This window comes from Gallinula chloropus (assembly GCF_964237585.1).
Source record: "Gallinula chloropus genome assembly, chromosome: 1".
NCBI lineage: Eukaryota > Metazoa > Chordata > Aves > Gruiformes > Rallidae > Gallinula > Gallinula chloropus.
In genome coordinates this window covers 117865345-117884169 of record NC_140085.1, presented here as the reverse complement: position 1 = coordinate 117884169, position 18825 = coordinate 117865345, and the positions used below count along the sequence as shown (strand labels likewise).

Below are 18825 nucleotides of genomic sequence, written 5' to 3'. Positions count from 1 at the left end.
GCCAAGTGTAGTGAGACTAAACTGAAGCTGTTTCAGTTCTGACTTTGAGGAATTGGAGAGGCCCATTCCAGTCAAGCAGCTTGTGGGAGCAGGCCTGTGCCTTTTTGCTTGGGCCCTCATATTTCTGGCCGTTTTTCGGGAGACAAATACTTCACAAGCCTTGTTTCCAGAATAGGGAGTTGGTAGAACTTTTCTGATTTTTTTTAGCCTTCTGTACTTACTTTTTTAAAAAAATACTTTTTGTTTCTTCAGGTATTTCTCTTCACTGGGTAACTATAACTTTCATGAACTTACCCTACAGCTCTTCATTGCAACTTTTAGCTTTCTTCTGCATAGTGTAAAAAATGGTGTTTAGTAGGATCATATCTTACCATTAAATTAACATATAATTACATATCGTCTTTGACTTGTCTCAGTTTCAATTTAGGTTTTGAAATATCACTTGTTCTGTTATTCAGTTAATCACTTTCTTCCAGTGGAACGTTGCAGAGAAATATCATTTTCATACAGGCTTCTAAAATCCTGTTTTTGCTGTTGAATGTATCCAAGTAGCTTGTGCATTGTTTTCCACCACAAAATGCATCTGGATCGTCAGCACTGTGTATATGTATGTGTATTGCAGCACTGCAATTATTTTCCAGGGATCTTAGTGTGTTTGTGTCTGCCATTAAGATGAATGTGTACCAGATGCTGTTTTAAAATGAAGCACTATTGTATGGGCTGATGGATGGAAAGTTTGTCAAAAGTAGTGAAAGCTTCTACAGGGGATAAAAAGCAGCTGGAAAAATTCATTGTTATGTGCTGCTAGTATGAGTCTCTAGTTCAGCTGTGCTGCATTTTGATTAGAAAGTTAGATTCTATGGAAGTGTCAAATGTAGTTCCTGATATCCTGCATTTTTATGGCATTTGCAATTTGGTATTCACCTCTTTATTCTCGGCCAGCAAATCTACTTTTTTTTTATGTGAATTTCTGTTAAGAAGCACTATAGCGTAATAAAAGCTGGCAAATGTGAACTGTATTTATTACTTCTATGTGAAAGTCTTGGCCAATGGAAATTAAAATGCCCTGTTGATTGTTTCACTTGTATTTGTAGAGAATAGCTTGTACAGCACATGAACAATGCCAGATTTTATTTTTTTTTAGTTCTCTATTATGTTACCAACAATACTGTTCTCTGCTTCAAAGTATGACTATAATTAGAAATGTGATTATGTAAAAGTGGCACCATCTTATTCAGCCCTGCTTCTTCCTGTTCTTAGTCCTATTATGCCTATTTTTGCTTTCCAGATACCAAAGCTTATCCTAGTGCTGTGCCTAGTAGGAAGAATTTTCCTTGCAAGGGACTTTAGTCTGTACTGACACCTGTCTCATCTATACATAGGGACTCCTCAGCAACAATGCTTGACATTTCTTCCTTCTGAAACTCCAAATACCATTCATCCTGCTCTGTGATGCCCATTTATCTGGCTGCCTCCTTCATGACAGACACTTTCCATATTGCTTTAAGAGGGAGATTCGTAGTCTTTTTCTTTCTAGGGATTCCCAGAGCCAGGTCTCCTCTCCTTTGAGGTGGTCTCTCCAGATGGTCAATACCAAGATGATACTTAGAAGATAATATCTTCCCCCCTTCCACCTCCTCAAAACGTCATAAGAGAGAAAGAAAAAATAGTCCATTTTGTGCCACAAGCTACCATAAAACTGAGCGGCAGAGGTAGACAAGGCATTTCATGACTTAGCATTGGGATTGCAAATTATTTCTGCAGTACAGTAGCATCTGTCTTGTGCAAACAAAGAACTACCATTGAAATCTGTTGTGATCCCCACTTGGACCTGATACACTACAATCACCTTTTCAAAAACTTACTCGTTACCAGACTTGCTTTAGAAAATCATGTCAGAAAGCACACTGCATTCAAAGTATAGTGAGATACTCTAGGTTCTGTGCATGTATCAAATGAAATTGGCAAGTTTTTTTACAAGTTAGCAGTATATATAAACACACTGCAGAGTGGTTGTTTTGGTAATGTCTCCTACTGTTTACTGGGGGTAAAAAAATCATGCCTTATGCTCATACCTCTCAGACACAGAGGCTTAGGAAGGTGTTTTGGTAAACTGTTGGGAAACTTTCAAGCCCTCCAGGTAGTAGGTGAATAGTTCATGACAGAAGTGTCTGGAAGAATGAGACTAATCTTCTGCTGTGACAAACGCTGACTTTTTTCAGTATTGCAGAGTCCGTGGCTTAAGGTTGGGACAGGGACCATAGTCATTGTTTGGATAGCAGAACTAGGATTAGCATAACTCTGCTTTGTACCAAGGTTTATAGGTCTTTGTTAGAAAGATGACCAAATTACATAATGTATTAAATAGGTTGCACTTGTATTAAGTATGTATGTATTAATATTAAGGAATTAATAGGATCTTTTCATTGCTCAGTTCTCTTTATTAATTTATGAGTAAATTTACCAAATCAAAATATTATAAATTCTAATGGAACCTGTCTGTTCCAGGCCAGAATTTAGTTGCTAGAAATTTCAGGGAAGTAGATTACTGGTGGATTTTTTCTGGCCTTTCGAAGAATGCTGAGTCAAGAAATCCAAAAGTGATCAGCTGTCCTTCAGTTTACACTATAAAGCCAGGGATTTCCTATTTTACTTTTGGACATAAACCATTCAGTGTGTTTAATCTTCTGATATTTTCTTCTAAAATGAAAAATATTTTATGAGAACCTGCATTAGGATCTAGAGGTTTTGATTACCTTCCATGGGCATTGTGCTTGATTTTGTGGTAAATAAGAGTCAAACTGTTTTGTGTGCAGCTTAAATTTCCTAGGTTTTCAAGGTCTGTTCTCTTTCTTTTTTGTCTTGCAGTTTTCAGTGAAGATCTACACGCCAGTCTATATTTTGTCAATGCATCTCTGCAAGAGGTAGTGTTTGCTAGCACCACAGGGACATTGGTACCCTGTCCAGCAGCAGGGATCCCCCCTGTGACGCTCAGATGGTACCTAGCAACGGGCGAGGAGATCTACGATGTCCCAGGGATCCGCCACGTCCACCCCAATGGCACTCTCCAAATTTTCCCCTTCCCTCCTTCAAGCTTTAATAACTTAATCCATGATAACACTTACTATTGCACAGCTGAAAATCCTTCAGGGAAAATCAGAAGTCAGGATGTTCACATTAAGGCCGGTGAGTACAGTCTTTTATTGGCTTCAAATGGGCTTAAGACAGTAAACCTGGGTGTTTCAAAGTGTAGCACCAGTTGTGAATCAAAGATCAGCTGAAAGTGTAATCTCTGAATACTTTAAAATATTGAGTAAGATAGTTGATTCTTCCCTCTCCTCTCTGATTTTATTTATTTTTCATGGTGAAGTTAGTTTTCCAAAGATCATAATCAGTTGAGCTTCTGCACAAGTATAAGGCAAAAAATGATAATGAAATCATTAATCAGACCATGCTTAGTCATTAAAGAGCTGCAAGAGAAAAAGATGCAGTCGTTGGATTTTGTATACGGGCTGAAAGAGGAATGTTTGCCTAATTGCAGCCCTTCCCATTTGCTTGCATTCTGTTGTGCTTTGTTTTGAGGGAGAAACTTGTGGCCTGTGTAATGGTTCAGCATCTGACATTGGTCTGTAGGCAGTGCTTTGTTTAAGCTAGAAAATGCAAATAAGCATAATGGTTTTGCCTCCATTTTCTGAGATTCTGTGAGATTTTCTGTGTTGTGCAGATTGGGTCAGCCAGTGGAGAACTAGAATGGGACCAAAATCAGGCCTTTTGTTACAACACGTAAACACACGATTGCTTAGTTTTTGAAGCTTTTGTCTACCCACTTTGGTTAATTAAAATATTCAAACAAACAAAAGCTAGTCTGGGAGCTGACCCTTGGCTAAGACAAATCCTCATAACCTCTTTGTTGTCGGAGCTATGCTAATCTTTTCTTGGAAGCAACTTTCCTTTGGAGATATGCCTACATAGGAGTTACGTAGGACAAACTGTGAACAGCTAGCAAGTAGGTTTAGTCTGTGACTCTTCAAATAAGAGAAAGTATTCTCTTCTTCATGATAAATTAACATTCAGGGATCTGTAGTTTGTAGACAATTAGAAGGCAAGAATAAAAGTCAGGTTTCCATGACATTAATGTGTTTTATTAAAACTTTAATCTAGAAAAGTGGGCTTTCTTGCACAGTAGTTGACTAGTATCATAGAATTATTAAGATTGGAAAAGACCTCTGAGATCATCTAGTTCAACTCTCCCCCTACCACCTATAGTACTTACTAAACCACATCCCCAAGTAGCTCATCCAACCTTTCCTTAAACATACTGAGGGACTGTGACTCCACCACCTCCCTGGGTAACCTGTTCCAATGCCCAACCACTCTTTCTGAGAAGAATTTTCTCCTAATTTCTAACCCGAACCTCCCCTGGGACAACTTGCAGCCATTCCCTCTTGTCTTATCACTAGTTAACTGTGAGAAGAGGCTGACCCCCACCTCACCACAACCTCCTTTCAGGTGGTTGTAAAAAGCAATGAGGTCTCCCTTGAGCCTCCTCCAGGCTAAACAGTCCCAGTTCCCTCAGCCACCCTTCACCAGCCTTGTTGTTCTTCTATGGACACGCTCCAGGGCCTCAATGTCCTTCTTGTAGTGAGAGGCCCAAAACTGAACACAGTACCTGAGGTGTGGCCTCACCAGAGCTGAGTACAGGGGGATGATCACCTCCCTGGTCCTGCTGGCTGCTCTGTTCCTCATACAAACCAGGATGCCGTTGGCCGCCTTGGCCACCTGGGCACATTGCTGGCTCTTGTTCAGGCAAGTGTCAACCAACACCCCCAGATCCTTCTCCTCTGTACAGCTTTCCAGCCACCCTGCCCCAAGCCTGTAGCATTGCCTGGGAGTTGCTATGACCAAAGTGTGGGACCCTGCACTTAGCCATGATGAACTTCATTCCATTGGTCTCTGCCTATCAATCCAACGTGTCTGTGTCCCTCTGGAGGGCCTTTCTACACTCTGGCAGATCAACTCTTCCCCCCCCGTCTTGGTGTCATCTGCAAACTTCTGAAGGTGCACTCAATTCCCTCATACAAATCATCACTGAAGATATTAAAGAGGATGGGCCCCAATACCAGCCCTTGGGGAGTATTACTTGTGACTGATTGCCAGTTGGATTTAACTCTGTTCTCCACCTCTCTCAGGGCCTGGCAATCCAGCCAGTTTTTAATCCAATGAAGAATCTACCTGTTCAAGCCATGGGCTGCCAGCTTCTGCAGGAGAATGCTATAGGACTAGTAGAAGCAAGTTCATGTCTTACATACGTGTGGAATGGGCTATGGTTTTTCTGAAAATGTTTAGTTGTCCACAGATCAAAAAAGTTTGATCCTGAAGGTTCATAACCAACATAATAACTAACTTTGTTTGGAACTCTGTTTTGGTTTTTTGTGCTTTTTGTTTTACTTTAATGGATCTGTGGACAAGTTGCCTGTCAGAATTATATTTAGAGAGAAAATATTTTTGTTGTCCTTTGTGGATTTGTTAATGTCTCTCAATTTTGAGATCTTTTGGGCAGCATTTTTTCCAGTATTTGTTTCCAATTTTCCTGTTTCTTAGATAAACGAATGCGGTGATGTGGAGGAGGCTAAAACTTGCAACATTGCTAGCTAAGGCTCCAGAATGGTGTTTGTTTAGTTGTAAATGTATAAGACATGGATGAAAGGATGCAGCTATGTCCATTGCTCAGCCTTGACCTATTTATCCATGGAAGCCCATGAGAAGCTTGAGAATTAAACCTTGTAAATTGAAGAAGGACTTAAAAAAATAAGAATTTGTGGTAGGTGGCTGTAGCTGCTTGGTCCATAAAGGAACAACTTTTTTCAGCCAAGTCAGAAATGCCCCCCTTACACCTTTTCCTTCTTTTTTCAACCTTTTACCCCCAAGCTATTTATTTCTTCATATGATTCAATTTCTCAGTTTAATCAGAGGTTTGAATAAATAGTTAAACAGGTCCCCTATCTTCTGATGAACTGATACCGTCTGTCAGAGCTGTCATTGTGCCTGATGGCAAACAACAGTTATTAGTATCTTTTCCAAAGGCTTGTGTAATTCCCCAATCATAGGAAAATAAAGTTTTAGAAGAGTCTTCCATGCATAGCAGTAAATGTATTTTATGTTCAGATGACAAACTCTGTGTTGCTCCAATGTGATGTGATCAAGTTCATTTTGTTTGTGGGATACTTTCAGCCACATTTCTCTTCATGTGAAATCTGTATACAGCTTGTGATTGGACCTAATTAGCAGGATTTTGGGCGGGCTTTTTCTAATCTGTTTTCTTCTCCATCTCACCTTTCCAGTGCCCTCCAACAGCAATAGGATTTCCTAAGGATGCAGAAGCAAACAAGAGAGCATGCAATCATAGCACAGTCATACACAGACTAATATAGATCTACCCATTCTCACAGTCAGATGGAGAAAGTCTGAAGCTCATGTGCTTCCCCCAAAAATGGGTAGCAGGTATAAGGGTTCCAGCTCTCAGATGATTGTAATAGTGGATTTTGGTGTAGCTCCGCATATAATGCGAAGAACATCTCCAGCCCTAGACATTCACAGCATCACAGAATCACAAGGTTGGATAAGACCTTTAAGATTGAGTCCAACTATTACTGTCCTATATTAAATCATACCCCTAGGTACCTCATCTACCCTATTTTTGAACACATCCAGGGAAGGTGACCCAACCCCCTCCCTGGGCAGCCTGTTCCAGGTTCTGACAACTCTTTCTGTGAAAATTTTTTACCTAACATCTAATCTGAACCTGCCCTGGTGCAGCTTCTTCCCCTTTTCCCTTGTCCTATCACCTGTCCCCTGGGTGAAGAGACCATCGCCCACCTCTCTACAACCACCCTTCAGGAAATTGCAGTCAGTGATAAGGTCGCCCTTCAGCCTGCTCTTATGAAGACTAAACATCCCCAGGTCCTTCAGCTGCTCCTCATAGGATTTGCCCCCCAGCCTGTTGCCCTTCTCTGGACACGCTCGAGGACCTCAATGTCTTTCTGATATTGAGGAGCCCAGAACTGGACACAGTACTTCAGGTGTGGCCTCACCAATGGCAAGTACAGGGGCACCATCACCTCCCTAGACCTACTGGTCACTATTTTTCATACAAGCCAGGATGCCATTGGCCTTCCTGGGCACACTGCTGGCTCATATTCAGCCTGCAATCAACCAACACCCCCAGGTCCTTCTCTGCTTGACAGTACTCCAGCCAGTCTCCCCAAGCCTGTAGCGCTGCATGGGGTTGTTATGTCCCACATGCAGGACTCTGCACTTGGCATTGTTAAACCTCATCCCATTAGCCAGTCAAACCCAGTCCTCTTCCAGACCGGTCCTGCATGGGTATGAATGTTGTATCTCCATTTCATCTTCAAGCTTTCCTGTGCAGTCATGGTGAGGGAGTATATATCTTTTTAGCAAGGCTGAAATTCTCATATAAAGTCATGACTTGGGGACTTGGGATTTAAAAAATCCAACATAAATACCAGCAAGTCATTTATGGGAACTGGCAAAACTATGATCTGGAAATAACTGAGAAGCCTCTGAAATTACAATAATGTAAACTTTTTATGCAAGGAAACAAAGAAATATCTTTCAATTTTTTGTGCCCCACAGATGTTTTCTGTGTTTGCTTTCACTGAAACGATCATTTGGACATATGTTCAGAATGGCCAACTGTTCTCAAAAATACAAATACCTTTTGAAATGTGTTAGTATATTGCTGCTAAACCAGGTTTTTCTGTAAATGATTGTTGGAGCATGAGCATTAGAGAAAACTCAGCCTCATTAAGATGATCTATGTGCTGTTCCTTCCAGTGTAGAACAAGATTAGGGGGCTGCTTCATCACAGAGCAGCCTGTGTTGTAAAGTCACTGCTTTAAAGGTGCATATAAGATCACTTCAACAGTTATGACAGGGTTAAGAAACTTAACCTTTGATTAAAAAGAAAATACTGATTTTTTTTAAACCAGTGGTATTTATCTTCTAGAAGATGGATTTGTTTTGATTTCTAAAAATAGACTTAATTTACATTAAATTTGTTTACTTTTGCTTAGAGTTCCAAACTGTTACATTCCAAACTGATGGAGAATTTTAGTCTTCCTTTTTGCAGTGGTAGCATTGGAACTGAAAACTTCATGCTGTTCGCATTTGTGAAACCTGCAGTTACATTTCAGTACTTGAAAAACATTGTAAGTGTGGCTGACATTCAGAAATTCCAGTGCTCCCAGTGGATAGAAATAGTTTTGCAAACTCTGCAGAGGATTACTGACTCTTCAGTCCAGAATCGATGTGGTTAAATGTAATTGGTAGAGGTTGGTATATATTTGTGGGCAGTATATGTAGGCAAGAAATGTCACTATGATGTGGCATTTCAGCATTGCTGACTTGGTTATGCTGCTGCACTGGGGGTTTTCTTCCTAATAAATTTTACCCTCAGGCATATACATGCCTAGTCACACATGTCATTTTCCAATGCATTCATTGAAACTGTTTGTCACTTCAAGATCTATAACTTTGTTCACCACCTCAAGATATGTAACTGTGTTGGCTGTGGTGATTTCATTTTTTGTACCTTGATCTTATGGTCCTGTGGAGAGTCTGTGTTGCTGCTTGTTCTTCCTGTCTTATCCATTTTGTTCTTCTAGTGGACAACATCTGTTTCTTCTTTGGTCTACTACCTTCTCCATTAATTGCTGCTCACAGGATTTTTTTCACCCCTTGTTCTCCACTGAATTGTTTCAGTGCGGGGATTTTTCCTTCTTTCCATTTTCCTGCCCAATGCATCTTCATCTCATTGCTGCAATGTTAGTTTGGTGTGGAGGATTTCTCCAGCTGTTATTTTTTTCTCTTCGCCCATTAAACAAAGTCTTCTAGACTCTGGACAAATCATGCCCTGGATCTAAGTGCCTCTTTGCTGTTTTTAATACGACTCTGAAATATAGTTTCTGTTTTCTTACCATTAACCTATTGCAGAGCTGGTCAACTGAATATAGCTTTTACCTTAATTATTAGCATTTCTTTGTGTTTCTGAGAACTTTTTCTCTGGCTGTATCCTCTATCAGTTTTTCTCCTTTGGTTGTTACTTAGTCAAAATCCTAAATGACATGAACCTTCTCATCTACTCTCCAGATGTCTAGTTTGCAGATAGTACTTGTATGTACTTTTAACCTTTTGATAGAGCAAAAAAACAGTTTGTGATGAGAAAACTGGTGTGAGAAACTAGACAAGTAGCAGAAGACATAGCACCATTTACCCACATAAATATGCAGTTCTTAGAAAAGTCTTTCTTCTTGCTCTCAGAATAAGGCAGGGGAAGAACACAGAAATATGGTCGAATGCCGATTTTGAGGAAACAAAAAGATCTGGGAGTGTTTGCAAATGAACGTGAAATCAGCCTGGAAAAAACTGTATCACTTACTGAGATAAAGAATTCACCAACCCGAGTAACATTCTTTGGGGAGCTTTGCAAGGTGAAATAAGGAAATGGATGGTGTGTGAGATTGTTTTGTTTAATAAAACCTCTTCTTCTATCTTCAGTTTTACGGGAACCCTATACTGTCCGTGTGGAGGACCAGAAAGCCATGAGAGGCAATGTAGCAGTGTTCAAGTGCATTATCCCCTCCTCTGTGGAGGCATACATCACTGTTGTCTCATGGGAGAAAGACACAGTCTCGCTTGTCTCAGGTAGGCTGTTACGGCTTTTTTTTTTCCAATTGGCAATGGCAGCTGTGGTTCCTGCCTTTTTTTTTTTTTCTTTTCCTCAAATGCCTGATATTTACTTTGAGTCAATTATAGCTGAATGGTATGTCATCGTCCCAGTAACATATTTCATATTAGCATTGCTGCATGCCTATGACTGTGTGTGACATGAAGGTTTTAGACAGCCCTGCTTTTTCTAGCATGCTTGAGGGGAAAATAACATGTTTTTTGTTTTATACCAGACATAAAACCAGCTTTCTGGTTCTGGGGCCATGGGTTCACATTTTAACTTTGATAAGGAACTCCTAAATGCTAAAGAAATTTGAATGTCATAAAACATGTGTTGGGTTATAATTGTTTTGCAGTAGTAAAGTTACTCATGGATTTTCAGAAATCCCAAGTTTAAATTTGTTTGGTTATGTTTAAATGAGGTATGCAATTGGTATTTATGCTTTTCATAAGATTTTAATCTCAAATATCTTTATAGATAAGACTGGATGCTTAAGCACACAATAAACTGTGCTGTAAGCCAAATGTAGTGAAGTGAAGCAATCTATTCTCAAGCAGTTATATGCATTAATCTATTCACTGACAAATTGAGGAAATGTGAGGCATTGTTCAGGAAGAACGGGGAATTCAGGCAAAGAATATCCAAGATTTTAAACTGTAAACATTGTAAGAAATTCATGGGAGAAAAGATATGTGGGAAAAATATTTTCAGTGTAGTGCGTATCTAAATTATATATTACACACAGTGCAGCTGTTGCTACATACACAAATGATTTATGTGTGCAGAAATTTGAAATATATTGTTCCAGGGTAATGCAGAATGCAAAAAAAAATAAAAATAGCTTGAGTTAAATGTTGCTGCAGAGTATATTAAAGAATGTGTTTGTGTTTGTCATCCCACAACATGTAGAAGTGTTTTTTTGACTTTTCAGTGTATTAATAACCTTTCTTTTCTCACAAATGTGGCATTGATGGAAGTATCTATGTTTATATAAGATTCCTATTATAGACATGTTTTATTGTTTTTTTTTTAAATATATTTCAAATAGCTCTCTAAGGATTTGGTAGATATTTAAGTGCCATGTAACTGATGATCAGTGGTCCTGTACTAGTGGTGCACTGTTTAAGCTTGGTAAATCCATTTCTTTTGATACACTCTTGGATGTTGGTATGGCATATTGTCTTTGTCACTGAGCAACTGAAACGGAGTGTGTTTCCATGAAGAGGCCTGTAATATCTGAATTTTAGGACTCATACTTCTCTCAGCATAGTTGGGTCAGAGTTCTATTTAAATATGCAAATAAGCTTTCCAGTATTCTATATATAACGATACAGAATTGTGTTTAAGATTGTCTAAACTATGATTAAGATTATGTATTGCAATGACAGATGGATGTGTGTACTTTGTTTCATCTTAGAATGGGCTACCGCGTGATACACTTACATATATGTACGTTAATATTGGCTGGAGGAAAAGAACATGTATACCTGCATAGTTAACTATCTTTAATATTTTTTTAAGTGTAATCATTCTGTGTTATTAGAAAACATGCCTATTTTATCTGTCAACACAGATTGCATCCTCTCAATCTGATATTTTTTTTCTTCTTGAGTATTAGTACCTAACACTTAAGTGATATATTTGAGTGGCCCAATCCTGCTCTTCACTGTGGGAACAGGAGTGGCTCATGCAGGTCTCTGTAATCCCTTCTTTAGGGAAGAAAGTATGCTGACTGTGGTTGATTAGGCGACATTCATTAAAAATTTACTATAAATTTCAAAATTTAAAACCTAGTTTCTAATTGTATCACAATACCTTAATTCAGCAGTTATGTTTTATTTCCATTCAGATTTCTAAATCATTAAAACTGCTGTTATTAAAAAAATCTCAGTTTCATATTGAATCACATCATATAAAAGATTTAGATTCAGAAATGAAATCACAGGTTAGTTCACTAATCGATGCTATCTGTCATGCAAGGGCAAAAGCGAGGCAGGAAAACATTGCTCTGGGTTAACCACAATGACTGCGTGATTGCTTTCTTCACTATTTATACTCTTTAACTGTAGCTTGATAGTGAGAGCATTCAAAAGCCAAAACCCACACATGTTCCGTAAAATTGCTCTGAGTTTACCCATAATCAATTTTGCAATAATCTGGCCGTGAACTCAAATAGTAGATATTGATCAAGCCTGTTGTCTTAGAATGCCAGTGCTGATGAATAGGATGCAAGACATAACATGACTATTGAGCTGTTTTCCACTAATGATCAATATTCTGAGGAAATGCATATGCTTGCTCTTATGGCCTTTGCTAGCCTGCTTTTTCTCTCTGTGCTAGACCAGATTAATTGCCATGCTTTTAATCTCACAAGTTAATAGTGACAAACATCAAGTTCTGATTTTTTTTTCTTGTTTCTTAATATAACTGATTTATTGGTTACTCATTAACATCAGCAAAAATGAGAGCCATCTTGAGGGGAAACCTCTTTTGTGAAAGACTAAGAATATAAAAAGACACAGATTGAAGATTATCATGGTTTGAGCTGGAATAGGTTTTTGCAGGAAAACTAGATAGTGTTTGCTTGAAAAGAAAGAAAAATGAAGGGGGTGGAAGAGAGAGAGAGAGAGGAAAAACGAGAAGGACGCTTTTCCTGAGATGATACACTCATTTCAAATAGAAGGCAGAAGTAGCCCCAGAGCCTTACACTTTACAGGAAGGGATGACAGATCATCTATGCAAGAATCAGGGCAGCTTTTCAGTGGGGAAGGAAGCTCCATATATTACAAATGGCCCAACAGGGAAGGGCTTCCCCCCGCCCCCGAAAGGCATAAACTCTAGTGCAGTACTTCCGAGTACAATCTAGAGTAAATATTTCGTATACCATTCTCACTGTAATACCATTCTGGCTACTAGGATAGAGAGATCTGTTGGTGAACCAGAATCCTTTATTTCAGCTGTTACGTACTATTCTAGATAGAAAAACACACAAGTTTTTTTTAATTCTGTAGTGTAAAAAAACTAAACAAACCCAAACAACTTTTTTTGAAGGAATACTTGAGGTCTATACCTTAATTAAGATGGTGTGGGGGTGTTTTTTTATTTGTATGTTTGTTTTTGAAACAGTGTGCTGTCCTGGATGCACCTACTTTTGTCTGCATGCTTAGGTCTCAGATAGCACAGTGAAGTCCATGGTAACCAAAGTGTGTAATATATATCTGGGAACAAGCATCTTCTGCTTCCTGGCCACAATTTTATGTCACGTCTCCAGGTTATTGTAAAGTAATTGGGAGTTGAAACTTATTGAGATGTATTGCTACTGCACTGCCAAGGAGCATCCATTTCCAAGGTCAGACTCCCTGTTCAATAAAAGGGAAGCTGCCCATGTTTGGAGCCAGAAATGTTGATTTCTATGAAGCTTCCATGTGCAATGCCTGCTGTGGACTGAAAAGATGTGTGTATGCCTGTCTGCCTGTCAGGAAAATAGCTCAATAATTGGGGTTTTGCTCCTACGCTTTGTCTTTCTGTGTGACAGCAAATCTGAGGCCAAAAAGCTTTTTCAGGGTGTCCTATAGGGGCCAAGGTAGAGGGGAAAAAGATGTTTAAAGCCAGGCAAAACCAATTACTTGGATGAATTTATTCTGGGGAAAAGTAGAAAACCCCAGCTTCCAACAGCAAATGTGCAGAAATCTTTTTCATACTGGAAAGATCCATTTTGCATAACAATTGTTGGATGAAATATTCAGCCATCTTTTCTGGATACAGCTGTGTTACAAACTCGCGTGATGGACAGGTACAGCAGCAGACCTCTGCAGTTGTCAATCTGCTACAAATGCATAAAGTGTGTCTTGTTTACCCACCTCTGTCTTCTAGAAAAAGCAATCAAACTTTCCTGCAGTGTGTGTCTTACCTAGCAATCTCTGTGATGTTGACAAAATAGAAGGACCGGCAGTAACTCTGGGAAGTCCTATGGGGCTCACAAAGTGTGAGTTACTGCTTTACCAAGCTCTACAGCTGTAACTTCAGGGCCTCTTTTCCAAAGATCCTTCTTTTCTGAAGAATTGCATACTGTCAGGTGACTCGAAACTGAGTCTGAAATTCCTTGGAAGTATAATAGCTAGCATAATGATGTGCAGTCTTCTCTTATATCAGTATTCAGCTCTTACGCATTGTCATTAAACGACACTAAATATAAACGCTTAAATAATCCTAGAACATTGTGTGACTGATAGCTGCATACAGCTTGCTCAAAGGTCAAGTTTTCTTTCCTCCTTATAGTTTTCCTTCACAAACCATTCCTTAAAAAAAAAATAAGAAAAAAAAAAAAAAGGAGACTTTTGGAATCAGCTTTGTGTTGACCTTGTAACCACTGAAAGCAGCCCAGACCCTGCAGCACCAAAGAGTGTGGCCAAATACAGTTTTGTAACAGCAGCCATAAACCCAAGGAACAACGTTGGAGAAAAGTGCCACTGTACAGCTTGTGCTTCTGCTCCTGTGGAGCAACTGCAAGGCCCATGGGAGACTCTTGGCTTGTGGTGTTTGTCGCACACATAGCAGTGAAGCTGGACTAGAAGAGAAGGTAAGGACAAAGTAACTGCTGTTCTTCCTGCCTAGGTGAAACAGAGAGCAGAGTCTGTTCGTGTGTTAAATAGCCCCAGAGAGAGGAAAGGATGGGTGTGGCTGTAGGCAGGGAAGGGAGGCAGAAAGGGTTTATTAAAAATAAAGGTCAGTGCAAGGGATCAGCAAAGAGGAGAATGATGAGCAGATGGAAACAAAGAGAAAAGCTGAAGAATTCAATTTGGTCTGTCACTACATATACTATACTTCTGTTACGAATGCCTCCTACCCTGATGCTGGTAACTATGAGGGATTTTGAGTTTTTCCATGCATCTGAACAGCTTAGTGCCAAGAGCAGGATCATGAATAGGTTCATGCCCTGACCTTTCTGAATTCCCATTTTCCTGTCTAATGACATACCATGCAAGAGTCTGTCTGATTTGTACATAGAGTGTGACTGCTTAAAAAGGATAGAAAAGGAGAGAGGGACAGATAATAACGACTGTGCACAACGGCGTATGTAAATCTGCATTGAAAGAATAGCAGCTTTGAGAAAAAGGTGTGTAAGCATGGATGGAACGCAGTTCCCTGAAGGGCTGTGATTGACATGCAGATGACAGCCGATGAGCCTTCCAGCCAGTGTAGTTGCCATTGGACAGAAATTAGACACACTGGACCACGGCTTGAGAAGTGTCACTGATGTACAATGACCTACATTTGATGTAATGAATTGCATTATTTATTTACACACAGTTCCTCAAGTCTTGTCTTTAAAAGGCTCAGGGGCTCTTGTATCCCTTTCTGCATAAAGGGCTTTTCTGAACTGCTGCAGTTGACAGTAAGCAGTCAATGTTTGACAGCAGTTATCACGTGGTGGCATCTGAAATACAGCACTGCAGTTTTCGTTTGTGCTGGGTTTGGCAGTTACAGCCGTGGTTCAGTTTGCACAGTGGGATCGCTGCTTTTTTCAGCCGTGATGTTTGTGTGTAGTGGGAAGAAAAACAATCTCTATGGAGAGAGAGGTCTTGTGTGCAGAGTCCCGTGTTCAGAATTAGATTATTTCTGATGATCACAGGGATTAAGTCCAGCCGTTTGACTGAGGCTGTGTCTAGCAGAGATGAGCTATGATCTTTCCTGGTTTTGTTTGATGTTGAGGCTTGCCAAGAAGCAATCATCCAGTAGACACTTAACCTATGCCACCAAATGCATTAAATGTAAGATTTTTATTTCTGGTTCCAGGTGGAGTGAGATGAAGAGCACACTTTTTTTTTTATGCTTAAATACTAGTGACATACACAAAATAAAAAAAATCTGAATGTAAACTGTCTTCTACCAGAAATAAGTCTGTCAGATTAAATTCTTCTAGTCAAAGTTGTTATTGGGTACAAAAAGATAAAGCAAGGAAAGAACTACATCTGCTAAGCTTCCTTGACTCCCTGGAAAGCTATTGTGAGTAGTGTTCAGCGATCCTCAGTTCAAATGGTAGGTTTGCTGCTACAGGTAATGTGTTTTCTGAGCTCATTGAAGACGTGAAGTGCACTTGCCCACCTCTAAAGACAGTATATTACTTCCTCACGTTCTCTTTCAACAAGGTTATTTTCCTAATCACAGAATCACTAGGTTTGAAAAGACCTTTGAGATCATAGAGTCCAATGATACCTGTCCTCTACTAAACCATACACCTAAGCACTTCATCTACTTATATTTTAAATGCATCCAGGGTTGGTGACTAAACCAGTTCCGTGGGCAGCGTGTTCCAGTGCCCGGTAACCCCTTCAGTGAAGAATTTTTTTCCTAGTGTCTAATCTGAACCTGCCCTGGTGCAGCTTGAGGCCATGTCACCTCATTCTATCACCTGTCACTTGGGTGAAGAGACCAACGCCCACCTCTCTACAACCTCCTTTCAGGTAGTTCTTGTGGTGATAAGGTTCCCCGCAGCCTCTTCTTCTCCAGGCTAAACAACCCCAGTTCCCTCAGCCTCTCCTCATAAGGTTTGCTCTCCAGCCCCTTCACCAGCCTGGTTGCCCTTCTCCGGACACACTTCAGCACCTCAATGTCTTTCTTATAGTGAGGGCCCAAATGTGAACACAGCATTCAAGGTGCAGCCTCACCAATGCTGAGTACAGGGGCACAATCACTTCCCTGGATATGCTGGCCATCCTGTTTCAGATAAAAGCCAAGATGCCATTAGGTTTCTTGGCCACCTGGGCACACTGCTCATATTCAGTCTGCAGTCAACCAACACCCCCAGGTCCTTCTCCACCAGGCAGCTTTCTATCCGCTCTTCCTTAAGCCTGTAGCGCTGCACACGGTTGTTATGTCCCAATTGCAGGACTCTCCACTTGGCCTTGGTGAACCTCATCCTGCTGGTCTCAGCCCATTGATCCAGGCTGAAGAGCCTCCCTACCCTCAGGCAGATCAACACTTCTTCCCAATTTAGTGTTGTCCACAAACTTACTGAGTTCAATCCCTTCATCGAGGTTATTGATAAAGATATTGAAACAGGACTGGACCCAGGACTGAGCCCCGGGGAATACCACTTGTGACCAGCATTCAGCTGGACTTAACTCCATTCATCACAAATCTTTGGGCATGGCCATCCAGCCAATTTTTTACCCAGCAGAGGGTATGCCTCTCCAGGCCAGTGGTAGCCAGTTTCTCAAGCAGAATGCTGTGAGAAATGGTATCAAAGGAACCTACTAAAAAGTAATTTACTTGAGAAATGCGTAGTTATCTACATTTTTCCTGAAATCACTCTTCTTTTAAGAGGATAGTGTTGTAAAACAGAATGTGGAGACATTAAATACTTTGAACTTCCTGCTTGTGCAAACATTTTTCATGCTCTCCTTTTCTTCATCGTAGACTGAAATTGTACTGAGCAAGGCAATGTACTTAGAGCTGTTTGCTGGGGGACCTTTCCTTTGGCTACTCTGCAACCTGTGCTCAGTGTTTTCTTCCTACTGTGTTACATTGGAGTATTTCGATCCGGTCAATCATTGTAAAGTTATGGCTGTAGGATCGGGTGGGTTTGGATGCAAAGATTTCAACAGCTTTGTGGGAGGTAGAGGTGTTTGGAGTGACTTGAAGGGATGAATATGGGAAGCACCTGATCCACATGCCAAAGAACCACGTTTTGATAGCACAGAGGAAAATGGGTGACACTACTGTAGGTGAAGGAACAGTTTCTGGTCACTTAATCAGGACAGGGAAGAGTGAGTGTGAAACGGAGGTGGTAATATCAGAGTTGCTGTTGTTTTCCTGGGGAGGACACTTGGAGATTTTCCTCAGCATGACTGGACACTTTAGTTGCTCTAAGGGCTGTTTGTGAGAGAGAGAGGAGAAAAATGTATTTAAGTGGGGTGTCTTGGTGGTTAAAGTGTGGAAAGCCAAAATTTGTTCAATCTCACTGCATCCAGCAATCTTAGTACTAATAAGGTTTGCAAATAGTAGGGGTGCTTTTGGCATGCCAGAAATTAAGTGTGCCTAGGAGACAAGTGTATCATAGCTCCTTCTTCCCTTTGTTGCCACTCTGTTTTGAATAGCTGCCTATTTCCATCAGTTGGAGGGGTCCTTTCCCTCTACTCACTTTAACACACAAGACCCCCCTCCTCCCAACAACAGCTAACCTCAAAAAAACTTTATTTTTTTTCTCAAAACTTTTTTTATTTTTCTCCACTTACACAACTAAAGCTCATGAAGAACCTGATTGGATTCAGGCTCCCTTCAGAATAGAATCTTGTGCTCTTATGATTTAAAATGAGAGAGGGGTTGTAACTGCTTTCTGTGATAAGGCTTCAAATATTTAGGGTTTTTTTTAAATCCTCTTTCTCTCCCCATATGCACGAGTGTGTGTATATTGACACACATACACACACACGCGCACACACACATATATGGGCACCTATCTAATCTCTCTATGGCCCTGAGGGTCTGTTGAACCATGCATAACATTATCCAATCTGATGTCCTAACTATTCTGTTTTACCACCTTGTTATTCATGTTGCCAGTCACGAAGAGGTTTCTTTCAGCATGGTTGAGTTCAGTGGCACAGTTAGTCTCTCACTGGAAATGTGTGTCACATTATTGTCTCTCCAGATGTACTTGAAATTTCTTTCATTTTCCTGGGGTGAATCCCATTTTATCATCTGTCCAGCTTTTTCTAGCCCACTCAGTTCCTGTAATATTAATTCTCTCTGGGGTTTGTAAAACCTTCAAAAATAAATACAGCCTGCATTTTAATCAACTTGATGTTTACCAGATCTTTATTAAAGGAGAAAAAGGATCAGACTGACTGCTAACCTTCACAGGTGCTCACTCAAAATTTTTCCATTTTATCTTTGCTCTTTGTTTACAATTCTCCAGGCAGATTTTGGTTCATATAATTTTTCTTGAATTGAATATCTGAAGTAATATTTTTTGCTTTGGTTTAGTATGCATTATCTGGAGGAATGGGGGTGGGATATGTGTCCTGATGTGTAGGCAGCAAGACTCAGTGCTATCAGATTTGATATCAAAA

General features: G+C 40.1%; 1 protein-coding gene across 1 annotated transcript in view; it reads left to right on the top strand.

Annotated features, from left to right (window-relative positions):
• The window catches only part of DSCAM (DS cell adhesion molecule), a gene marked incomplete at both ends in the record, with an annotated part of 461919 nt that overhangs the window by 65744 nt on the left and 377350 nt on the right, over positions 1-18825 (top strand). The window contains 2 exons of the mRNA XM_084272693.1: positions 2869-3186; positions 9580-9726. Coding sequence (XP_084128819.1) covers positions 2869-3186; positions 9580-9726 — 465 coding nt within the window. The remainder of the gene's footprint in view (positions 1-2868; positions 3187-9579; positions 9727-18825) is intronic.